The sequence below is a fragment of the Acipenser ruthenus genome, chromosome 31 (assembly GCF_902713425.1).
Source record: "Acipenser ruthenus chromosome 31, fAciRut3.2 maternal haplotype, whole genome shotgun sequence".
NCBI classification, from domain to species: Eukaryota; Metazoa; Chordata; class Actinopteri; order Acipenseriformes; family Acipenseridae; genus Acipenser; species Acipenser ruthenus.
The window spans coordinates 8,524,036-8,546,427 of NC_081219.1; the positions used below are offsets into that span (position 1 = coordinate 8,524,036).

The 22,392-nt window shown below is 36.0% G+C and overlaps 2 protein-coding genes across 3 annotated transcripts in view; both read right to left on the reverse strand.

The window, feature by feature from the left end:
* Positions 1 to 22,392, reverse strand: part of LOC117974003 (rab GTPase-activating protein 1-like) — a 130,764-nt gene that overhangs the window by 58,059 nt on the left and 50,313 nt on the right. The window lies entirely within an intron of this gene.
* Positions 2,606 to 12,275, reverse strand: LOC117396995 (probable G-protein coupled receptor 21). Its single transcript, XM_059005659.1, has one exon. The coding sequence runs from the start codon at positions 10,835 to 10,837 to the stop codon at positions 9,788 to 9,790; it is 1,050 nt and encodes a 349-aa protein (XP_058861642.1). The 5' UTR covers positions 10,838 to 12,275; the 3' UTR covers positions 2,606 to 9,787.

Genomic DNA, 22,392 nt, shown 5'->3' on the forward strand with positions numbered 1-22,392 from the left:
ATCCGCGTTGAAGAATAGTCTGTTCACAATGAAGGTAAACATGAGCCAGGTAAACCACGAACTATCACTCAGTATCTTCTATTAAGAAATCAGTGTAATATTTATACAGTTGTGTAAGTGTATATAGTGTAATACTAACTGTAAAAGCACTAACAGGGTGCTGTCTGATTTCAAATATAATTAATTTTAAGCGTTGTTGAAATTAAAAAGAATCTTAACACCTAAGCCCCCCATCCCACAGTAATGTCATTAATGGAGTGGAAAAACAAATGGGCTCTTTGTCCTGGCCCCCTGGAGACTATGGCCTACATCCCCGCCCCCCCCTCCTCCTCCAGCTAGTCTCATCTCAATAGACCTGAGAAATGAATATACTGTATGTGGAATTTGTAGTTAGAATATGTCATTCATTAAATCTGAATACAAGTAAAGCAACTTGATCCATTGCTGAAATATGTATCAACTGGGATATAATTATTTTTATATTTGCAAAAAAGGCTGCCGGTCCATCTTATCAAACATTTAGAAGCATAATTAATTAATAAGGTAGATTAGTAAGAGGAATAAAACACACAGCTTAAATGAAACTGTTAATTAAATGCAGTCATGTGGAAAAAACAATTACTTGCAAACATCTGAAAATTCTTTTCCTAAAATACTTTTAAATAGAAAGACCTTTCTAACCAGTTATCTAATTAACCTGCAGATTCTCAGTATTGCTATTCTTTTTGTCTTGTTCCAGTTTGTTTGATTTCCCACAGGACAAGACAGTTTGAAGGTTAACCTGTGGGGGTGCTTGGGATCTGTTTGGGGAGGGTAGTTGATGTGGTAACAAAGGAGAAATGTTTTTGCTGTTAATATTCTTGTCATGAAAAAGAGCAAATGCTCCATTATCACAGACAGGCTAAAAATGGACAAGACAATTATGTATAATTCCGTTTACATTTTTTTCTATAGTGTTTTTTTTTTTTTTTTATCCCACACGTGTGGAAGTTCTGGTTTCTAAAGGGAAAACCTAATCAAATCAGAGCAGATATTAATGTATTTTGTAGTAGGATAAACAGAAAACAGACCCATTGATTTTGTTTGATTTGCTTTACACACTTAGAACTCGGTTTGCTCTTTTCCTTCTATTTTGTTAGAAAACTCACCTAGTTGACAGTCAAGCTGGTATACATTCCCCGGAGTGATTTCTAGCTGAAGGGACACAACTCTGAATGTCTTCCCTTTCGTATCATTGTCTCACACGCATGTGCATGTTTATGCTAAAATATTCTTTGGTGTCTGTAGACTTGATTCTCTATAAAAGACCTATTTACAGTCCAGTTTGTATACATTCCCCACAGATAGTGTTAGCTTCAAAGAGGAAATATGTCTTGTTGCTAGTACAGCATTATAAGGCTGGCTTCTGCTACACTTGCAGCAGTTGGAGGTTCAACGTGACACCTTAATCTCAAATATGTGAATATGGACACTACATCAAGACATTCAACAGGAAGGATAGTGTTAACATGCATTAAGAAAAAGCATTACAAAATATTTTTAAAGATGTATTTTAGTTGTACAATAATCCCCTTTTCTTCTTTGCGTTGTCAATGTTTATTATGGCATCCCCACTTCTTAAGCCTATCATTTCCTTGCTATTTTTGTACCTTGCTGTGAGAAATGTTCATCTGGTCTATTTCTCAAGCTAGCAGGGCACAGAACTAAAGGAAACCCTTTCTGTGCACACACCCTTGGCAGACTTGGACTGAAAGAAAGAGAGCAAAGAATGACAGGAAGAGAGTAATAAACAAACAGAGACAATTCAGTGGAAAACAGCCATGAAAAATAAAACATTTCAGTATGGCTTGAATTTCCCACTGCAACTCTCTCTCGCTCGGTTTTATAAAAACTAGCTACAAGCCAGATGTGCTTTCGCCCCCTGCATCAAGCCGGTGGCAGTCCGTGTTTGCTTTGATATGGTACAGAGTAGTGTTATCTTGACTTCACATACCAGGAAGGCAAATTACTTTTGATTTGGTAAATTTGTTTTAAGAAACCAAACCAAAACATGAGTTTTATCATTTATCAAACTTTTCTTTAAAAACATGTTTGTATTATTAAAGTAATTTATACATTTTTGTTTCACACTGCAATTGAAAGATGCATCTGAATAGGAGTACTTAATTTAGCTTCTGTTTTCCACAGAATAATAAAACACATTATCAATTGGTACCAGCTTTTTAAAAATAAATAAGGAATAATAAATAAATCTTATGTTCGCTTCATCTAGGCTTGCCTGAAGAGAAAGGAATGTATTTTTCAGAGAGAAAAATAAGAAAAGGAAAAAAGCACTGTTGTGCCCTTCACAGCAGTATCAAATAATGCACGATCTACTGTATGTTGAAAATGTCAAGACACAGTAACCTTTTTATGGTTTTCCCAAAGGGATCTTGGGTTACCCACCCAGTAACTCTTCAATTATACTTCTTTGACCTGATAAGAGAAGACGCTTTGTTCAACAGAAAGAAACTGAGTTAAATGTAAAGTACTTTTCCACAGTCAAAAGTATTGACTGTTTATTACTGTCAAACATCTAGACTGTAAAGAGATATGATAGCTCCAATACAATTACTTATACTTTAAAATATATATTTTATTTTTGTTTTTATATAAAAAATGGACATTTCTCACAGTTGAATCTAAGAAACCTGTATTGGCTTTTTCATATTAAAAACATATTTTAACTGAAAATTCTTTAGCATCTAGTGTTATAGTTGTCTTCTTCTGATGTAAGAATTACTCAGCTTCAAATACACTGAATCATAATGATCAGATAAAATGCCTAGGAAACTCACCACTGCTTTCATTAATGCAGGAAGATTTATTTGTTTTGTGTGGTAATAAACTGATCTAAATACTACATTACTTTATGTTGTTGTTGTTTTTTTTTGTGCGTCACTCAATAATAATGAATCCTTTTTTGTGAACACCACCACCACCCACCCCACAAATAAAAACAAAACAAACGCGGTTTACAGTTTACTGACAACATAACCAAATGAAAAGCCGATATATACATACACAGGACCAAAAAGGCAATGCTATAAATAGTATCAATGTTACTAGATAGACAATTGTATTTAAAAAAAAAACACACACACACACACACACACACACACACACACACATATTACAAAATCAAGGTGCTTATGCACTTCACAAATAATAAACTATGGTACAGAAGACATTTTGTGAAATACTTGCACTTATCCTAATTTTGCTCCTGCATTTTTTGGGACATTTCAAGGCAATATTTATAGAGTTTTGCTTGACTTTCTAACCCATGGCTGATGATTTCATAAAGACTAATAACCAAAAAGATATGTATTTTAAGAAAACATATGCATTTCTATTAAACATCTGAAAACAATACAGCAGGTGTATATTTTTACATTTTCTTGTAGAACATGCTGTCCTGTAAAAACAAGTTAAGTAAACATTTGTGTTTTATGGTGTCTTGAGTAACATGTAAGAAGTCTGGTTTAAAATCCAAATATGGCAATTTGGTGCAGATCTACATGAGAAAATGGAAGTCCCTAGAGATGGCTAGCCCTTAAGTGTGTTGGTTTTCTTTTCATAGCATAACTTTCCCACAGGAAAAATAATACTTGGTCTTTGGCAAAACAATGTCCCAAAACATGCATCGGTGAAAATACTGCACTGTCAACACATTTCTGTACCTTTTAGTACTTTCATCATTTATGCAAAATAAAGCCCTGAAAAACACTTTCACAAACAGTGAAGAAATAAACACACACCTCTTACTGAATTCCATTAGTAGCTTTTTAAAAACAATACAGCTACAACAAAGTTTACCTTCTTTACCAACATTTTATAGTTCTGATTCAAAAGACATTCAACGGGCCATTTTAAACAACCTAGGTAAACAGGCATGAAAAAACCACATCTTCACTAAGGAAATGTTTGCGAATGTCTGATGTTATCGTAATGATAAATTGTTTTATAATTTCTTGTAAACGTGTCCTCATATCAGATGGACTAGATATACAATATAATTAACACAGCAAAATGTTGTTACTAGCATAAGGAGCATTCACAGTAACATTTAAAAATTCATTAAAAAAAAAAAGAAAAAGTGATTTTTTTGTGTTTCTTAATCCAGCAGGAATTGGTTTCAGCAAAGGAAAAATATACAGCTGTACCATGATATACCTATGTGTTAGTTATAACATACAGACTAACATATACACATACTTGAAACAGGAATGCAGCTTTATAGCTGTATACATAAAATGATGACCATGCATGTACCTTGCAGGTCATCCATCTTTTTGTTTACTATGAATACAGTTCAATTATATATTTGAATCATTCTAAAATATGCTGTATCAATATTTATGTACAATCCAACATGACAATACTGGTTCACAATTTTTAAAATACAGCTAAACATCTTTCGGTTTACAGCGCATACAGACAACTCATTAGAGTTGTATTAGAACAAAAGCCCTTTATTTTATCTATGATATGTTTTAAATTGATTTAAACACATATATACGTACAGCATTTTTTAGTGCTAAACGCCACAATTACACAGTATTGCACAGTTCCCTAGATATAACTCTGGAATGGCACATGTCTAAAAGCACATTCTAATAAACACCAACCTAACACTGTAATTACAGTGTTCATTATTTTTAACAAAATTGTTTTTCTTTACAAAAAAAAAAAAAAGATTTCACCCAGCACATCCAAACAATTAAACAAACAATTAAAAATCCCTATATAATATATAATTTTGCTCAAAAGCCAATAGTCATTTTAAAACGTGTATCCTTTAAATCTGATAATTTGTAGTATGCGTTTAACACGCCTAGTGCCATGTAAAGTTGATGGTACAAAAAGGTATGAATTTGAATAAAAAAAAAAGAATGTACATTTTATTTTTAGATTAGATCAGCAATAATATTAATATTGTATTCCGGGTCCTGAAACAGACAGGATAACACAAATTAAAGTTGCGTGTCACATGTGAAACAGTATCATTCATTAGCAAGTTTGTTTACGGTACACACTGTACAATAAATGTGCTTAATGTTTTAAGCAATCTGCACAGCATGTTGCCACTTTGTTTATTAATACAGACCACTGAGTCCCAAAACAAACATCAATTAAAGGTTTAAACAAATACACTTTAAATAATCACTCAAAAGTCACTTCCTTGAAACCATCCTACTGCATCCGGATTTATCAAGTACTTTGGTAATAAAATGATAACTTCATAGCCACGATGTGGAAATGCCTCTCTTAGTTTTTCCCCTCTTCAAGTTCAAACTGGCAATGCTGATATTTTAGAATGGCTTTGTGTTCTTGACAGTTTTAAAACAAAAATGCGTAAAAGGCATTCCTGTTGGAAATTCACAAACACGAAATGCTGTAGATTATTTTTTGCAATACACATCAGCTTTTTTTCAAAACATACAGGAATTGTACAAGTAACAAGAGTGAATTCTCCTTCAGGGTTCAGATAATACTTAATGAGATCCCTATTAAAATGGACAAAGACAGAAATATATACATGCATGGTTAACCTTAGTAAATGACAATAAAGTTCCATAAGAATTATAACAGTTATAATTGATAAATCGGACAGATTTAATATGTTTGTTTTTATCATCTTATTCTATTGACTCATTGGAGTCAGCCATGTCCCACATTTTAGTCCCTAACTAAAAACCCTGATTACATATTAACTCCAATCTTATAATTCTGCAATTTACCAAATGTTTAAATAGGAGATATGATAAAAAGGCACTGTCAGATTCTAATGGTTTTTGCTTTTTGTTATTCTACTCTATATATGCAATAGAATTAGCAGAGAACAAAAATAAGTACAAATAGATTCACATTCTACAAATGCAAAAAGTCAATTTAGTTTCAAAAGCAACCAAAAATATTTAAATGTAACAATAGCAATTCTATCCGCTCTTCCACCCATAAGAGAGACACAAATCTTATTCACATGAAGCCAATGAACTACCATTATACCTGATGTTAATCAATCATCAAAGCTGACTGATGAGCGGCAGCAAGTAAAATGAGGGACAGACTCCCCAAAAGAGGGTCAGCTGGCACCCCTAAAGTTTCTCTGGTTGCTAAAGTTAGAAAATGTAAGGAATTGTGTAATTGGAGGTCTTGCTATTTTAGTTAATGTTAGTTCCCAAGAGAGGTATAATCAAGGCTTTTGTTCCAGCTTAAGATTACCAAACGAATGAGTGGCCTTTATATAACCTCAGACTTTCCAAAATGCAAATACAGCACATTAGCTAGTTCACATTCCATTAAGATGCAACAAGCCAGAAGCAACAATGTTATCTTGTTCTCAATCCTAAGAGAAAGCTTAAATATGACTCTTTTAAAAATGTCCAATGCTTACACTGACCTTAATCTTTAGGTGTTAATTCATTGCTTTATGACCCTGTGTTTCCCTGTTCTATGGCGCTATTCAACTAACCTTAGAATGACAAGTCACAAACACACCACTGCTTTGGTAAACTCTTCATTTAAAAGCGCATGTACTTTGCACTTGGGAAATGTTTTTGAATGTTGCAATATATCAAGAAGCAACACGTGTGCATCCCCAGCCATAGCTGTAAATACAAAATTAGAGATACAAGCATCGTGAAAAAGTGGATCACCTTTCATCGACATGAACATGTTGGACAGAGAGACTGGCTGGCTCCTTCATATATAACCCATAAATCATACAGGTGCCTCCAGTATGCGTCAGCAGGGTTAAATATGAGGAGATGCTCTTGCACAACACAAGAGGCTGGTTACTGTACTAACCTTTGTGAAAAGGAATAAAAACATGAACTGCAATGGGTACCAAAGCAATGCCAAGCAGTGTTTATTTGTTAGGAAAAAGTGATTTCAATGTCTTTCTCAATCAGATTTCACACTGATAATTTCAATTATAGTGACACATTCTCAAAGCATTAATCCCAGTGCTAATCAATGTTTTCTTTTAAGGAAAAAAAAGTGGTATAAACTTTGCAATGGGTTAAAAATGCTTTGCGACTATGACACTATATCGGGTAGTTAGAAATAAATTGAGAATTCTACTTGAAATTGAGTTAGTAAAGAGGACAGTTCAGCTTTTAAAAACTATTCACATACGGTAGTACGCTTAGCAACCAGCATTTTGTGTACTGTGGAAAAATGCTGCAGTATCTAGAAAATCACCGATCAAATTCAAATTCATAGTCTCAAACCAACATATTTATTTTCACACATTTCATAAGAAACTGCAGATTTACTGAATGTCTTACTGAACTCCACCCTTTTAATAAGCTTTTGGTTATCACAGCTATAAATCTTGACACCAAACTTCATTAAGTTCTAGTAAATTCATTATAATCTACCATGCAATTTTCTTTGTTATCACACACAATGATTTCATCAGTGAAGATTATGGAAAATATGACACAGAAAAGATCTTTGGCTTTAAGGATTGGAGGCTGTTTCTATTTTTAACTCTTATTTTAAGGTCAAACATGTTGTTAAGGGAAATCAGGTGAATAAATGGAAGAATACGAAAAAACTTTGCATATTAGTAAGGTAAGATGTTTTGGCCATACAACCCAGAATATGTTTTGCATGCCTTTAATTAAATAAAAAAAATGTTTCAAGTTAAAAATTCAAAACCATAACAGACGTTATTTATTACTTTTGGATATGTCCGTATTTTCAATTATTATTTGTTTATTAGCAGACGCCTTTTTCCAGGCGACTTACAGAGACTACGGTGTGTGAACTATGCATCGGCTGCAGAGTCACTTACAACAACATCTCAAATTCTTGTGTACTGTATACAGTCTGTAAAAAACACTGACCACTACTGTCCGATTACTACAATTGTTACAGTGAAAACCTCTTTAAAGCTTGTCTTTTAATTTGATTTGTGAACTCATTCTCCAACAAAAAATAACCCAAAACAGAAAATGTCCCTTCTTGTAACTAAAACATCTGCAGCCATTTTGTTTTTCTCTATTGTCTACTAGGTTGTTAGATCTTGGTCGATTGAAACAAGGCTGTAAGTATGCGGGTCTATGAGGCTTAGAGGGAATGTTTACACTTGATAAATGCAAACCATGTACTGTACAACCTTTTCTGCAATAGGCAGCCTTTTTTATGTTGTAATTTTGTGAACATTCATAATACACACTGCAATTTCAGACTTGTCTAAAAATGTTCTGTTCAGTTTTATCATTATGCAGCTAAACTGGAAGTTGAGAGGGGGGGGGTGCAATATAACAAATTGGCTTCTTCGCAGCATGACATTTCTTTTCGGGAGATAGCAGTCAAATCATTGGCTCGCAAACAGAGAAACTAACATGGAAAAATATAAACATTTATTTTCCCTGCAGGCAATATCGTTCTAAAACACGCGTGACCTGGAATAACACTCGTAATTGTGTTCATTTAAAAAAAAAAAACCCAGTGCAACCAAGTAAGTGGCCCCTTATCATAAGCCATGTCCCCATGGTATAAAACAGACAGCTATTGTTACAGGTAATATTTACTGCCAAGTAAATGTTACATTCTTGAACTACTGTTTTGCAAAAAAAAAAAAAAAAAGCGCTACATTATATATTTGATAATTTACATTTGAAAGCTCCCATCTCAAAACAATGATTTTGTTTGTCACATGTTTTTGCTCTCAGTCAGCGACATCAGGTTTAAATTATCCCCAAGTTTTTTTTTTTATTAGTCAGATATCACTACCACCACTGCAGGCCCACTTGCTGTGTTTATTCATGCTTATTTTGACAAAACCATAATATTTAAGGTACAATAAACACTAACCATAGTCTCCAAACACAGCACTAATTTCATGCAACACAGTGGTTTCCAACTTTACCCCACGCAGCACTACCAGCATGGTTCCGTTTAAGCAGCGCTTGATTCACTCTAGCATAAGAAACATATATAATCTTCAGGGGAAAAAAGCAACTAGGATGCACAGAGCTTTTAAGGAGTGATTTGGTAGTGTGGAAATGGTTATACATTTAGAGATTTCTTTAGACTTACTGACTGACCACAAGTGGAGCAGATCGATGGACTTTATATACTGAATAATCTCTTTTGAGTTTTGTAAAGAACTGGAGAAGCCTAGCTGCTTTGTTTAAAACATTTGGAAAATGTGAATAGGTTAAACTGATCACGAGCAATATGTATACAGAACACCAAGGACTTCAAGTGAGTCAATTTAAATCAAGTCATTTTTTTTTTATCCAGTGAACTGAAAGGCAGCATCATTGCTGTATTTGTTTTTATTTTAAATAAATTATTTTGCATTTTAAGCTCCTCAAATCATACTTTTAAGCATAATGCAGGAGCACACAGTTTTAAAAAGCATGATGAAACTACTACCAATTTAACACAAACATGGATGCACAAACTGACCACAATCTGTACACGAGACCATCCAAGCCCACCACTTGAAGACAAACATATTGTTGGACTCCTCTGAATAACACCATACGGGGCATAACCAGTAGTAACCCCCCTTGAATTACTAATAGTAATGGGAGATCCCGCTCCAACTACATTTAACTGCATCTACACACAGACACACACCCCCAGTGTGAGATCACAGAGATATACTTCTTTTAACCCCTGTTTTGCTTTCAAACAAATCAGATCATATTGTTAGTTCAGTAGGGACCAACTTGCAAGCAAAACACAAACACTCTGCTTCACCAGTTTTTGTTTGTGCTTGCTAAGCATTGCAGCCGTTTGTGGACCGCTTGCTGCTTTGAGGCAGAGGCTTCTTGCTCTTCACGTGGTAGGTGCAGGAGGCACAGAGGGCGCCAGAAAGCCGCTTCAGTCCTTTCCGGAAGACACTGTTGGAGAGGCTGTAGATGACACAGTTGCAGAAGCTGTTGCTGATGGCCAGCCAGGTGGTCAGGAAGGAAGCGACGGGATTGCTGTAAATGTTGGAGCTCTCCAGCAGGAAGTAGATGATATAGGGCAACCACAGGACGTAGAAGACGCTGGTGATGCGAAACAAAACCATAGCGTAGCGCTTGTCCGGGCAGGCCTGGCTGTCGGCAGAGTCTCCCTCCTGTGAGCTGAAGCGTGCTCGGCGGTCATTGATTTCTTTATTGTGCTGCTGACAGATACGGAATATGTTAAAGTAGGTAAAGCAGACGGTAAAAGCAGCTGGCGCATACAGTAGCACCACAATAAAACAGGTAAAATGGGCGTTTGTATCCCAGTGTATGGCACAAGACTTAAATATGTCTCCGTGGTAGCCTGGTTTGCCCCAGTTTAAAAAGGAAGGAAGGAAAACCAAGCAGGAGTAGATCCAGATAAGAAAAATGCAGACCCGTAGCCTCCACGGTGTGACCAGAGTGTTATACGATAAGGGTCTTGTAATTGCAATGTATCTATCAACACTGATGCAAGCTAACGAAGCCATGGAAACGCTTTTGAGAACAGAGACTATGTATCCGAAAATCTTGCAAGTCACAGACTCTTGAAACCCCGTGGGGTAGTGCAGCAGGGACAATGAAGGGACCAGACAACTCACCCCTACAAAGAGATCAGCGTATGCCATGGTTTGGATGAAATAGCTTGTTGTGTGGTGGTTCAACAGAGGTGCACAATGAAATACAAAAATAACAACAAGGTTGCCTGAAATGATCAGCACAGTAAGAAAAATAATGATTACAACTTCCAGGACGCAGATGTTGACAGTCTGTGAATAACTGATGCCCAGGAGACAGAAGGTTTGGCTGGACTGATTTCCATCGAAGGAAGAGTTCATCTTGAGTGTCTGGCCGTGATCTTCAGTTCAGGGCTCGGTTTGCAAGCCCTGACCAGTTGTGATTGCTTGCTGGCTGTATTAATGCTGTATTAGTGCAGCGTCAAAGCTCTCTCTCTCTCTCTCTCTCTCTCTCTCTCTCTTCCCCGCTCCTTGCAATGCTCACAGATGCTGCTCCGAATTGTCTGCAGTGTAATTTCTCTTTAAATCCAGTGAGCAGTCACCACTCTCACATGCCGGGAGATAAAGCGATGCTGAGCTGTTGCCATGCTTACTGCTATTTTATAAATAAATTAAAAAAAGGACAGGAGCTTGCATGAATAAAAGCAGGTTGTGCACCTGTCTTCAACTTTAACAGGAAAGGTAATTCTGTTTGCCTTTTTAGATAGTCCCCACTGATGCTGGTTCGTTAAACAGCTGACATAGTAAAGAAAAGAAACCCAAAACACACCTCTTGGGCTGCAGCAGCAATTAGATGGACCCAAATATTGCCATTAAAACCACAGTCTCTACATGAACAGCTTTAGGTAATTGTCCTTTAGTTCAATCAGGTTTAAAGAACTCAGAGACTTTTTTCCTTTTAAACGCCACACCAACTACACGGATAGAAAATTGAGTTCATTCAGAGTCTGAAGCAGTTTTAGTTTTATCAACACCTTCTCAGCCACGCAAGTCATTCCAGAATTCCTTGAAGATCAATCAGCCGCGAAAACAGAGAGACGAGGATACAGATATTAGATTATTCCTAATGATGACTTCTTGAAATGTGGAGACAAGTTCAGTTGAAAAAACAAAACAAAAACAAAAACCACTATTAATTCAGTGTGGGAAAAAAAAACAAACATTTAAAATATCCCAGAACAAAAATAAATAAATAGTCCAGATATGAAGCTCGGTGGAAGGCCCTGCAGCACAAAGGTGCTCCTTCTCAATCCCAGCCTGGCTTACTGCAGGGTTGAAATAACCTCCCTGGCAGCTTGTCTCTTACTCCTCCCTCTCAAGTCTCTGCCAGTGAAACGACTGCACTGGAGGACAAATGCAGCAGCAGGAAGAAATGTTCCTCCAATTCGACACGGTAGGCATTACTGAATCCCATTTTTCACTTCAGGCTCAAAGCATTAAGACTTCAGCATCCTTCCTAGTTGGAAGTTAGACAGCTCTGCCAAGTGCATTGGATTTTTATTACTTGGATTTGAATCAAAGTAGAAGAGAAAGTTGTACAAATACAGTACATTCTGCCCTTTGTTATTGTGAGAAAAAACAAAAGAAAACATTCCAGCCGGCAACTCAAACAAAACCCTCCTTTTAATCCTCGCTACCAAAAGCATTTTTTCTCTGCTCACATGCACCTGCTATGCATAACAGGAGAGCTGTTTCCATATTTAGTATCTACTAATGGAAATGAATATATCAATCAATCACAGAGCACAGTAGTCACATACTTTAACTGTGGAATTAGAATTTATACTGTAATTCTAGGATTTATCTTCTGACAGTTTGTGATGAGATACTTTATAGAAACACCACTGAAAATGCAGATGGTTGTTTCAGCTGTGGTGACATGTGGTTTGGCAAATTCCTTGGGATTTCATAGATCAGTCATTTTATAATTTACTCACAGTTCATGAAAATACCATTTAATGTTAGGTGTCACTAATAAAACTTCTATGTTAATGTTTTGTTCATTTAAAATTATATATTTGTTTTTACAATGACTTTTACTAGTGCCATATTAGTAAAAAGGTAACAGTAATTGAATTATAGTAAATGTGAGTATTCAAAAGTATACTTTTTTTTATGACTAGTCTAATAAAATAGAACAGCGAAAATATTCAAAATACAGTTAATTTTCAGTTTTTGTAAGCAAACTTGTAAAAGGTCTAAATACTTTGTGCAGGCACTTTCCTATATTTGTGACTTTAAAGTATTTATGATTCCTGTGATCCCAGCTGAATGAGTAAATCCCCCCCATCATGAAATACAGTCGTGCCTCTTTAAAAACAAAGCCGCCATGAGTAGCTACAAACCACTTGATATCTACCTGTAACTAACATCTTACTGTCAAACATTTAACGATCTAAACACAGGGATGATGAATCAATGCTTAACAATTATTAGTGTATCTGATTTTGAAGTGGTCTGCAGGCACATTGATTACCTCTGCACAGCTGCCGATAGGGACGATTCCTCAAAGCAGGGGTTTCCAATCCCGGTCCTGGAGGGTCATTCCACTCCAGGTTTAACAGGTAAAATGGTATCATTAACTGCTTCCGGGTCTTGATGGATGTTTAATTGGTTCAAGTAAACAATTTGAAACAGGGATGGAACAAAGACCAGGAGTGGACGGGCCAACTTTGGACACCCCTGCCTTAAAACTTAGTAACGCCTTGGCCAGGGTTAAATCCAAGAAGAGGGCAGGGATTACTGACAACTCACTGCTTTCCAAAATGTTAAGCAAGGAGAGAGCACAGTAAAAGGTGAATCATTTTCCTAAATCAAGGGAACATTGGTTAACTGCCCAACAAATACTCACACTAAGAAAAGCCACAGGATGCAACGTGTTTTGCTTTCTGAAACACATGTTTTAGGTTGGTACATGACTGAAGATTGGAATATAAGATTAGTTTGTTGAAACATAAAAGGTACTGTTGGAAGCGCTTATTTTTTTACTGCCTTAATGACAAACGGGTGTAATGACTCGAATAAAAGCCATTAAATTTGCAGCAAACTCACCCTCTCCGATTAGCTAGCGAGTTAGAACAACCCATTTTCAAAGTTATGGTGAAAACAGGCAACACGTTTATGAATCACATGCATGCTCACATTTAAAACATGATTGTTAGCAACATACTATACATCCCCTGCATAGACTGAAATATGGTATTTGAGTTTTCAATATGAAAAAAGTAGATCACCATGACCTACATCCACCAAATGTTCATCACAAGGGCACTACTGTATATTCTTGTCATTCAACCCCAAGGTTGGTTGTTATAGCTTACTATGTTTCTCAAGGGGGTACTCAAACCAGAAAAAAACAGAACTGAAAGTCAAAGAATATATTATCATTTTAAAAGACCAACTGGTAATAATTTATAATAATTCAAGCATCAAGAACATTGTTTTAAATAAATAAATACAAATAAATAAATGAAATAACCGAAATCAAGGGTGCATTGTATTATGCTGAATGATGTATAAACAGCTGCCCTTGACATCATTGAAACCTGTGTGCTTTCAACGGGGCTCATGTTAGATACAGCACTGACTCTATAATCAAATCTTGCACAATAAAATCCATTAATCAATCCATTGTCGATGGATTTATTAATTGATTCATCTCGAGTCTAGCACTTGGAAGCACCTTGATAAATTCAGTGATAAACAATTGTTTTGGATGAGCAAAGAGGATAGATACAGTAGTCTGGCAGTTTTCCACAAATTAATTTAAAAGATCAGATGAGCCATGTCTTCCAGTCTTTGTGTGACAAAGTCCAATTTGTATACAGAACTATTGTTTGGTGGAATTCATCATCATATTTTATTGCAACTAAACTCTGACATCAGTCCTCGATCTCCTGCTTACCAGGGAGATTGAAGAAACTTACAATCTTTCACCAGGGAGCAAGCATCGCAATATCATTAAATTGCGTTTCTGAATGCATTGGTTTCACTTAGATTTTCATTGGCCAGGCTTGTGTCATGGTTCTCTCTTTCTCAGTGTTTTCTCCACTTACTTCTCCAGGAAGCACAGAACTGGAAAATGAACAAGTGCATTTGGCATTCCAGTAATTGCTACAATAGAATTTATAAAATCAAACACACTTTTACCATGATGTGTGACCTTGACCTGTAGAGAATCATACTGTACTGAGTATGTATCTCTCAAAGCATCATCTCTTAAAGCAGTGGTTCTCAAACTATCTGGACCCCCCCCCCTTCCACACACATGTACATATACCGGTAAAAAAAAAAAGTGACATGCCACCACTGGTTTCTCTGTTAAGATGTGCATCCCCCAGTTTGAGAACCACTGTTTTAAAGTATCATCAGGAAGTCAAAACTTCACATGACCACAGGAAGTAAGCCAACCATCTCAAGTCACCAGTCAAAGAGACGGCTGGTGATTAAATTTTCCCTGAGGACTGTCCATAACATTGAAAATATCAAATTTGGCATCTTAAATTCATTAACCAACTGAAGTAACAGCAAGAGGCATGACTGTCACAAGTATGTGTAAAAAAATACAGAGATCTGAAATCAGGAGAGAAAAATGCTATTATACTTTCACAATAATTAAAAATAAATAAACCAGCAAATACATTGTGTGACTACAGATCTGCTAACCGTGAAGAAACAGTATCAAAAGATAATGATGTTTTCAACATGGGTCAACACACCAAGTCATAGACAAGGTTATCCAAGGCTGTTATAGTTTACTACGCTTCTCTGAGGTAATCAAAGCAAAAACAGAAGTGCTTATGCGTTTCTTTACATCATTCCTGCTTTACAACTATATTCCCTCAAGTGTTGAAAACTTTATCTTATAAGCTAAATGTGCTTGCAAAAAAGGGGCCATGTATATTCCTATCCACTCCTTTCTGAATACATTTCAGAAAAGTTTTGTTTTATGAAGTCTACTGCAATAGTTTTAAACTAGCTGATTTGCTAGTAAAAAAATGCATTTAGCGTTATCATACAAATCAATGTTTTACAACACTAGAACATAGTCCATACTTCACTGAATTCACTACCAAATCATCCGTGAAAAGAAATAAAAAGTTTTATAGGTCCAGCAACCGTGCGGCAAAGCAAAACTGATTAAAGAAAAAACAGCAAGAAAGAAAAAAAAATTGAGGATCTGATGAACTTTTCATGTCGGGTTGATTTGGAATAAAAACTCAGTTTGGGATTCTTGCATGTTGGATTAAGATTTGGTGCACTTTGAAACGATTCATGAAGTAAATAAATGTTCTGCTTCAATTGGGGATTTTTGCTTTTTCTATTGCGTTTTAATTCTTTAATGAATAGGATAAAGCAAAGGCCGAATATTGTATACATGAGACGAACATGTACATGCAATTTTACTTTTATTCACAATCTCATCTCATTAACTTACTCCATCAGTTTATCGTTCATTTTGATTTGATTGTCCTTTTACTATAAAGAACCCCTCGATATAACAAATAAAAGGCTTGGAACCCAACAGGTTTGTTAAATCTTAAATATATATTATAATTTTATTTGACTGTTTATTAGAAGGGGGGCAGCAAAAAATACATACCTCCCAGCATACAAACGTCAGATTTACCATTTTTTGTCGCATAACTGATTTCTGTATACCGTAGAACAGTCTATTAACAAACTTGCAGAGTTTTATAAAATCAAAGACATACAGTAGCCTTCCAAAGCTCATGAAAAAGTAGGTCACATAGAAATCCTTGTTTTAAGTGTCCATGCAGTCCAGTCAAATTTAGAGGACCATTTAAATAATGGTATGATTTTACCTAAAACAATGTAATTGTATATTAACATTCTAAGAGATTTAGCAAAAAAGCAAACAGTCAACTACAATTCGATCTTGCAAGACACAATAAAGATGTGCCCTTGTACACAACACAACTCCAAACAGAATTGATAATAATGTCAAAGCCCTGAGGCCTCATTTCAAATACCCAGGAGAGCCAGTCAATTTGAAACTGAAATGATTGCAGCTGTATTACATTCTGCAGCACACATACTACATACTGCATCTTAACAAGGGCAAAGCAGTTAAAAATCCATAATAGGGAATAGAATGTACATCAAGGACAGGTTTTTATTCGGATACAGTGGACAGCGACTGATGTCTTGTATGATCTGTGAATAACTAGTAGGACAAATGTATTTTGCATAGTACCTTTATATCAAAAAGTGTTGGTTTTTGGCTTAAACAAATGCTGGTTTAGGGTGTGTATCTGGCACAGGCTGCAGTGCAATTCATCAGATGAGATGCAGAGTCTGCATGAATACAAAGCGCAATCAAACAGAAACATTCACTGTTCATATTAACGTATGCCATTTTTTTGGTGAGGTATGCCTAGTTACCTTGAAATCTGACAGAGTAGATGACCTATACAAGATGCTTAAAATCTAGGTAGCCAGCAATACATTCATTATAGTACACTGGTCCCTGCCACAGCATACTGCATACAGTACCTGTTGTGGTTTGCCAGGAATGTTCTCTAAACCAGCAAATGAGCACAAGATGCACAAAAATGGTAAATCGATAAACGGGTAAGTGAACTGCATGACCCTAGGATAACTACTGCCTTACACAGTAAACATAATAATTGGTTGTGGATATAAAAGGACATACACACGATAACTAGTCTATGTTTAGTGGAGTTCTAGTCACTATACAACAATAGAGGTCTGCAGTTTTGAGTGGAGTTCTCTATTCTGGACCTGTGTACAGATCAGCATTGCTGGGAGAGTTCAACAAATGTGTTGCCTGTCTGAAGCCTGAATGCACAGTTTCTACAACTGAAAGCACAGCTGTGGTATGCCAGGGAATAAAAGCCTGCAAGTCATTTTAACAACACAACTGATAACATGTGTATGTTTCCTTTAAAATAATTTGACCCACAGGAAGCCTAATTGTTTTCCTATTTCCAAGTGGATTCTTATCACACGGTAGAGCATGGGAAAACGAGTAAGAACAATGTAACAGTCTAAGAACCAACACAGACATCAGATTCCCCCAAGCAACACGCTAATCTTCTGTGCCGCATTTACAAAGTGTGACTTATTCAGGGAAGATGGAGTAAGTGATTTTACAGGGCATGAGTGAATCATCAATATCTGCAGTGCTGCTTCCAAATGGAGGCAGACAGGCGCAATCATTCAAGGTCTTGCACTTTGTATTAACTCTGTCTTCGGAACAAACATTGAAGATTTTGAACAGAAAAAAAAAGAACTAACTATACAGTAGAAGAAGAAACATCTAGCATGCTACTATTTGGGTTGGGAAAACTGCTGTTCAAATAAGTGTGCCAATGTAGTAGCTGTGCGTGCATTTGCATCTATCCCCTAGCAATTTGGATTTTCTAGTGGGTAGACAGCCACAATCTTAGCATTAGCATGTGTAGCAGGGCGGAGATCTGAGAGCCAGCTACCCTGCATACTGCAATCAAGCATCTTAACCACTAAGCAAGAGAGTCAGGCTTGCCTGCATTCCTGATTATGGAGCTTTTAACCCTTATCTCATTTGACTGACAGGGGTCAGAATATGGAACAGTAGTGCTGGTTAACTCCCCATAACAATGTATTTAAATGCAGTCTATTAACCTTTACCATTCAAAATTGTATTCAATTAGTCATTTAAGTCTGTTTTTTTTGTCTCCGTATAATGGGCACAGAAATTCATTTGCTCTGCCTCTTCTGTCTTATTGGGGTAAACTAACTCCGTGTGCATCAATCTGAATATGGTTTCGTTAAAGAGGTGTGCTGTATATGGTTATAGATTATAAGCACAACATGGATACTTGCAGAACTTCAAATAGTTCTTAAATGATGAACACTTGTAAATTACAGGTCGGCAGGTTTTGCTTTTTAAAGCTCATTTTATCCTATTACACACCACAAAGTTAACCATTAGTAGCATTACATGAAATGGGGGACACAATGAATCGTGATATGTTCTGTATTGTGACCTCAGTCTATCAGTAGAAATGTTTAAACTTGAACCAGAAACACAAACAAAACCCTTTCACCAAAAGCTGAGTCCAGAAGGAATGTTTTAGCTTGCTGTCTCGCATTATGCTTCACATGAGACAGAAATAGAAATGAACCTAGTGTCACCAAGATGTTATATGGATATGTAAGACTCGTGGATTATCTGAAGAAATCCTACACACAATTACTTATAAAAACAGAAACAGAATTATTTTTCAGTAACAAAGACAAACAGAAAGGGGCTAAAACATATCCCGGAGGAAATGTTCACAATACATGTCCTTAACTTTAGATTGGGCACCCTGCGTCACACTGAAGATTGTTTTTCAATGTCTGATCAATCCTGCTCGATCTTGCAATATAAAATAAATAATATTCCCTATATTGTATTGTGTTGATTAGGGGTGTAATGATTCATTGCATATGCATATATACTTTCTTTACACTATTTATCGTATCATAATAGAGGTATGCATCGTCTGTATCGTGATAAAAGACCAAAAGAACAACACAGCTCATTGTACTTCACCAAATTGTTTGTGAATGAAGAATACGTGTGTTTTATAGTTGTATGAATACATACTCTACCTAGCTCATTAAGTTTTTGTCTTTAAACAATGATTATTTGATCTTATTAAGCATCATACAAGTAGCCTATCAGGACTATCACATGTATCGTGATACATATCGTATGCCAGCCTGCACATAGTGATATGTTTCGTATCATGGCATCAGGGAATTGTTACACTTTAATAGTGACACTGTTTACATGAATGCCAATGACATTGCTCTATCTAAACTTGATACATTTTATAACAGGTTAGCCCGTTTTTGTGCTAGGTTGTTCTTTTGATGCACGCCAGTGTGCTATGCTACAACATTTAAAATTGTGCTGCTTATTTGACTGATCTCCTGGTCCCTGCTAACAGGCTATGGTCTTAGGAATGTTAGGTATCGTTCCCCGACTCTCCCAAGAATCGAAAAACATACATTAATTTGCTTGGAATAATCCGTCACATGATTTTAGAAATATTGATCATTTTAAAAATCTAACTTTTTAAATGAGTTTGATATCTGTTAACAATTGGTGTTTGCATTTTAGTAGATTAATCCTGAAGAAATAATGTCTAATACAGTGGTTCCCAACCCTGGTCCTGGGGACCCACTGTGTGCTGGTTTTCATTCCAGCTGAGCTCTCAGTTACTTAACTAGACCCTTAATTGAACTAATAATTTGCTTAAATTGGATCTTTTTAATTGTTTTCAGCTCCTAAACAATTGCAGAGTTCAAGTTACTTATAAAATGTTATAATGCTAACTTGAAATCTGCAACTGTTTAAGAGCTGAAAACAAGTAAGAAGGTCTAATTAAGCAAAGTAATTGAGAGCGCTGTTGGAATGAAAACCAGAAGACAAAGGGGGTCCCCAGGACCAAGGCTGGAAACCACTGATCTAAAGGATGACAGTGTTCAGATCCACCAACATTTAGATTAATTGACTAGACCACAATGCCTGAAAAAGTACAACTGCATGGAGGTACATTTCCACTGGTAAATTTGCTGAACATTTTGGCCACTTTGAAACTTACTAATGTTTCTTCACTGAACACACCCTGCTATTCATTTCTGGGTCTCTATCAAGCAGAGACTGACCATCTGTGCAAAACAGTGTTGTGGACTCATTTCACTTGACACAAGCCTCTACCGAGCCACACATCAGAAATGTGGTTCTTAATTAATATGTTTTAGCTGCTTCTTTACTTTTACTGTGGGGGACGCCAAGGCTTTTTAACAATGACCACATCCATAGTATAACAACAATGAGATACAAATCACACTATGCGTTAGAACAAGCAAGACAGAAAGGCTTCAAGTGGCTGTTAAATGTGCATTTTGGAACACATCACTTATCTGTTTTTCTTTCTTGATGCACGCATCACAAATCCATTCACCACATAATACAATTTCTGCTGCTTTGTTCCTGTATGAGGGACAAATCCAAAATGCATAATGTATATGCTAACTGTGCTTAACATTTGACATCTTATTTGCATTTCTAGACAGTCTAAAAAATGCATGTTCTTCAAATCCATATGCATTAAACCAACAGCTCTAAAAAACTATAATTTAAAGACAATTTAATTTTGTGTTCTGCAACTTTAAATAACCCCCCTTTTTTGAAGATTCAATACCGCATCACATACCCCTCCTGATCCTACAATTTTACTCGTCTTTTATCATCTGAACAGTCACCCACCCCACCTCTGTCACAAACAACTGCAAAATGTAACGGATCAGCTACTGCAACCTTGCACAGGATCCTGAACACAGCCTTGTGCCTTCAAAGCCGAGCAGCCAAGTACAATACAGCACAGTATATTGGCCTGGTGGTTCCACTTCCTTCCCCCATCTGGTGTAGCAAAGTACTATAACATGCTTGTATAAATGTTTGCCATTTAAATAAATGTAGGTTATTTTAGTATTTCTAAATTTCGAACTTCAGTGTTTATAGTTATAGATACATTACTATTAAACAAATTCAGCGATGATAACCTTACAATAACAGTACAGAGGTTCAAAACAGTTCAGCATTATTATTACAACTTTGCACCAATTACTGTGTGTTTCCGGCTGCTTTCCATAGCAAGCTACACAATCAATTATCAGCTTAATTTTAAATCCAGGCAAAACTCGTGAGTATGGCATAAAAATGACACTTAACAAGGACAGTAATCTGTAAATTATTAAAACAGCTGTTGAAAGACTTCTGCACTTAGCTTTGCAGTTAACCATTTCAAAAAGGGGCTTCATGTAATAGGCGTCTAGCCTGTGCAAAAGCAGCTAGTTTAAAACTCAGCTGAAAAATGTGTTGTATAAAATATTCAAGTGGATCTTTTATTCCTGAAGGTGTTATCTAATTAGATCACGTCCCCCTCTAATTGTTGAAATTACCCAGAAAATGTATGTTTGTGTTTTACCCCTTTCAAAGTTGTTTACCATCACCAAACAATAACCAAAAACTACTCAAATGGTAAGGGTAAGAGCCCAGAAAATGTGTCTGTTTTGAGTGAAGGTGAAAATTGAATTTCGTTGGGTTGTTACAAAGATTAACATTCTTCTCCCTTGTAGTTGTAAAACAATAAGTGACAGTCTGTATTATGCAGCTTAGAAAGGGGTTTTATTATTCAGCTTTCAAACAATAACCAGAACGACAAGCTTAGAATTGACTCTTCTGATAAGCATAATAAAAAGCAACCCAAACACAAAAGCTTTTTGCAAATGCTTTCTCTATAACACAATAGCAATTCTAAAATGTAGAAAACATGAGCTGTGCTTCTCCAATTCGCAGGGTTTCATTAAACATTTGAATCTATTCCTAAAAATGTAGCAAGTCTATTTGAACTTCATTTCACATGACATGTGCAACTGAAGCTTGCCCCGTAGGGTATAATGTCCCATTGAAAAGCATTGGATCCCCACATAGCAGACCTTGATATCAGCTGAAATGATGAAAAGGGACGATTAGACTAAGCAATGAGTTTGGTCAAAGTTCAATGTCCATTTAATTTTCGTAAATCTCAACATTGTGTAAATACAAGTATTTTAAATTATATGAACTGTTTACACGATGTACAAATCAGAAATATTCTCATACTGTATATACATATTTAACAAAATCTATGTTTGCATTGTAGCATATTATAATACAATAAAACCATAACAGATGTATGTCTAATTTTCTTGTCTAAAAAGAGAAAAAAACGACATTCCTAGTAAATATAATTTGTCCTTTAAACTTTTTTTTTTTTTTTTTTTTAAATGTCCTGAATCCAAACATGCTTAGT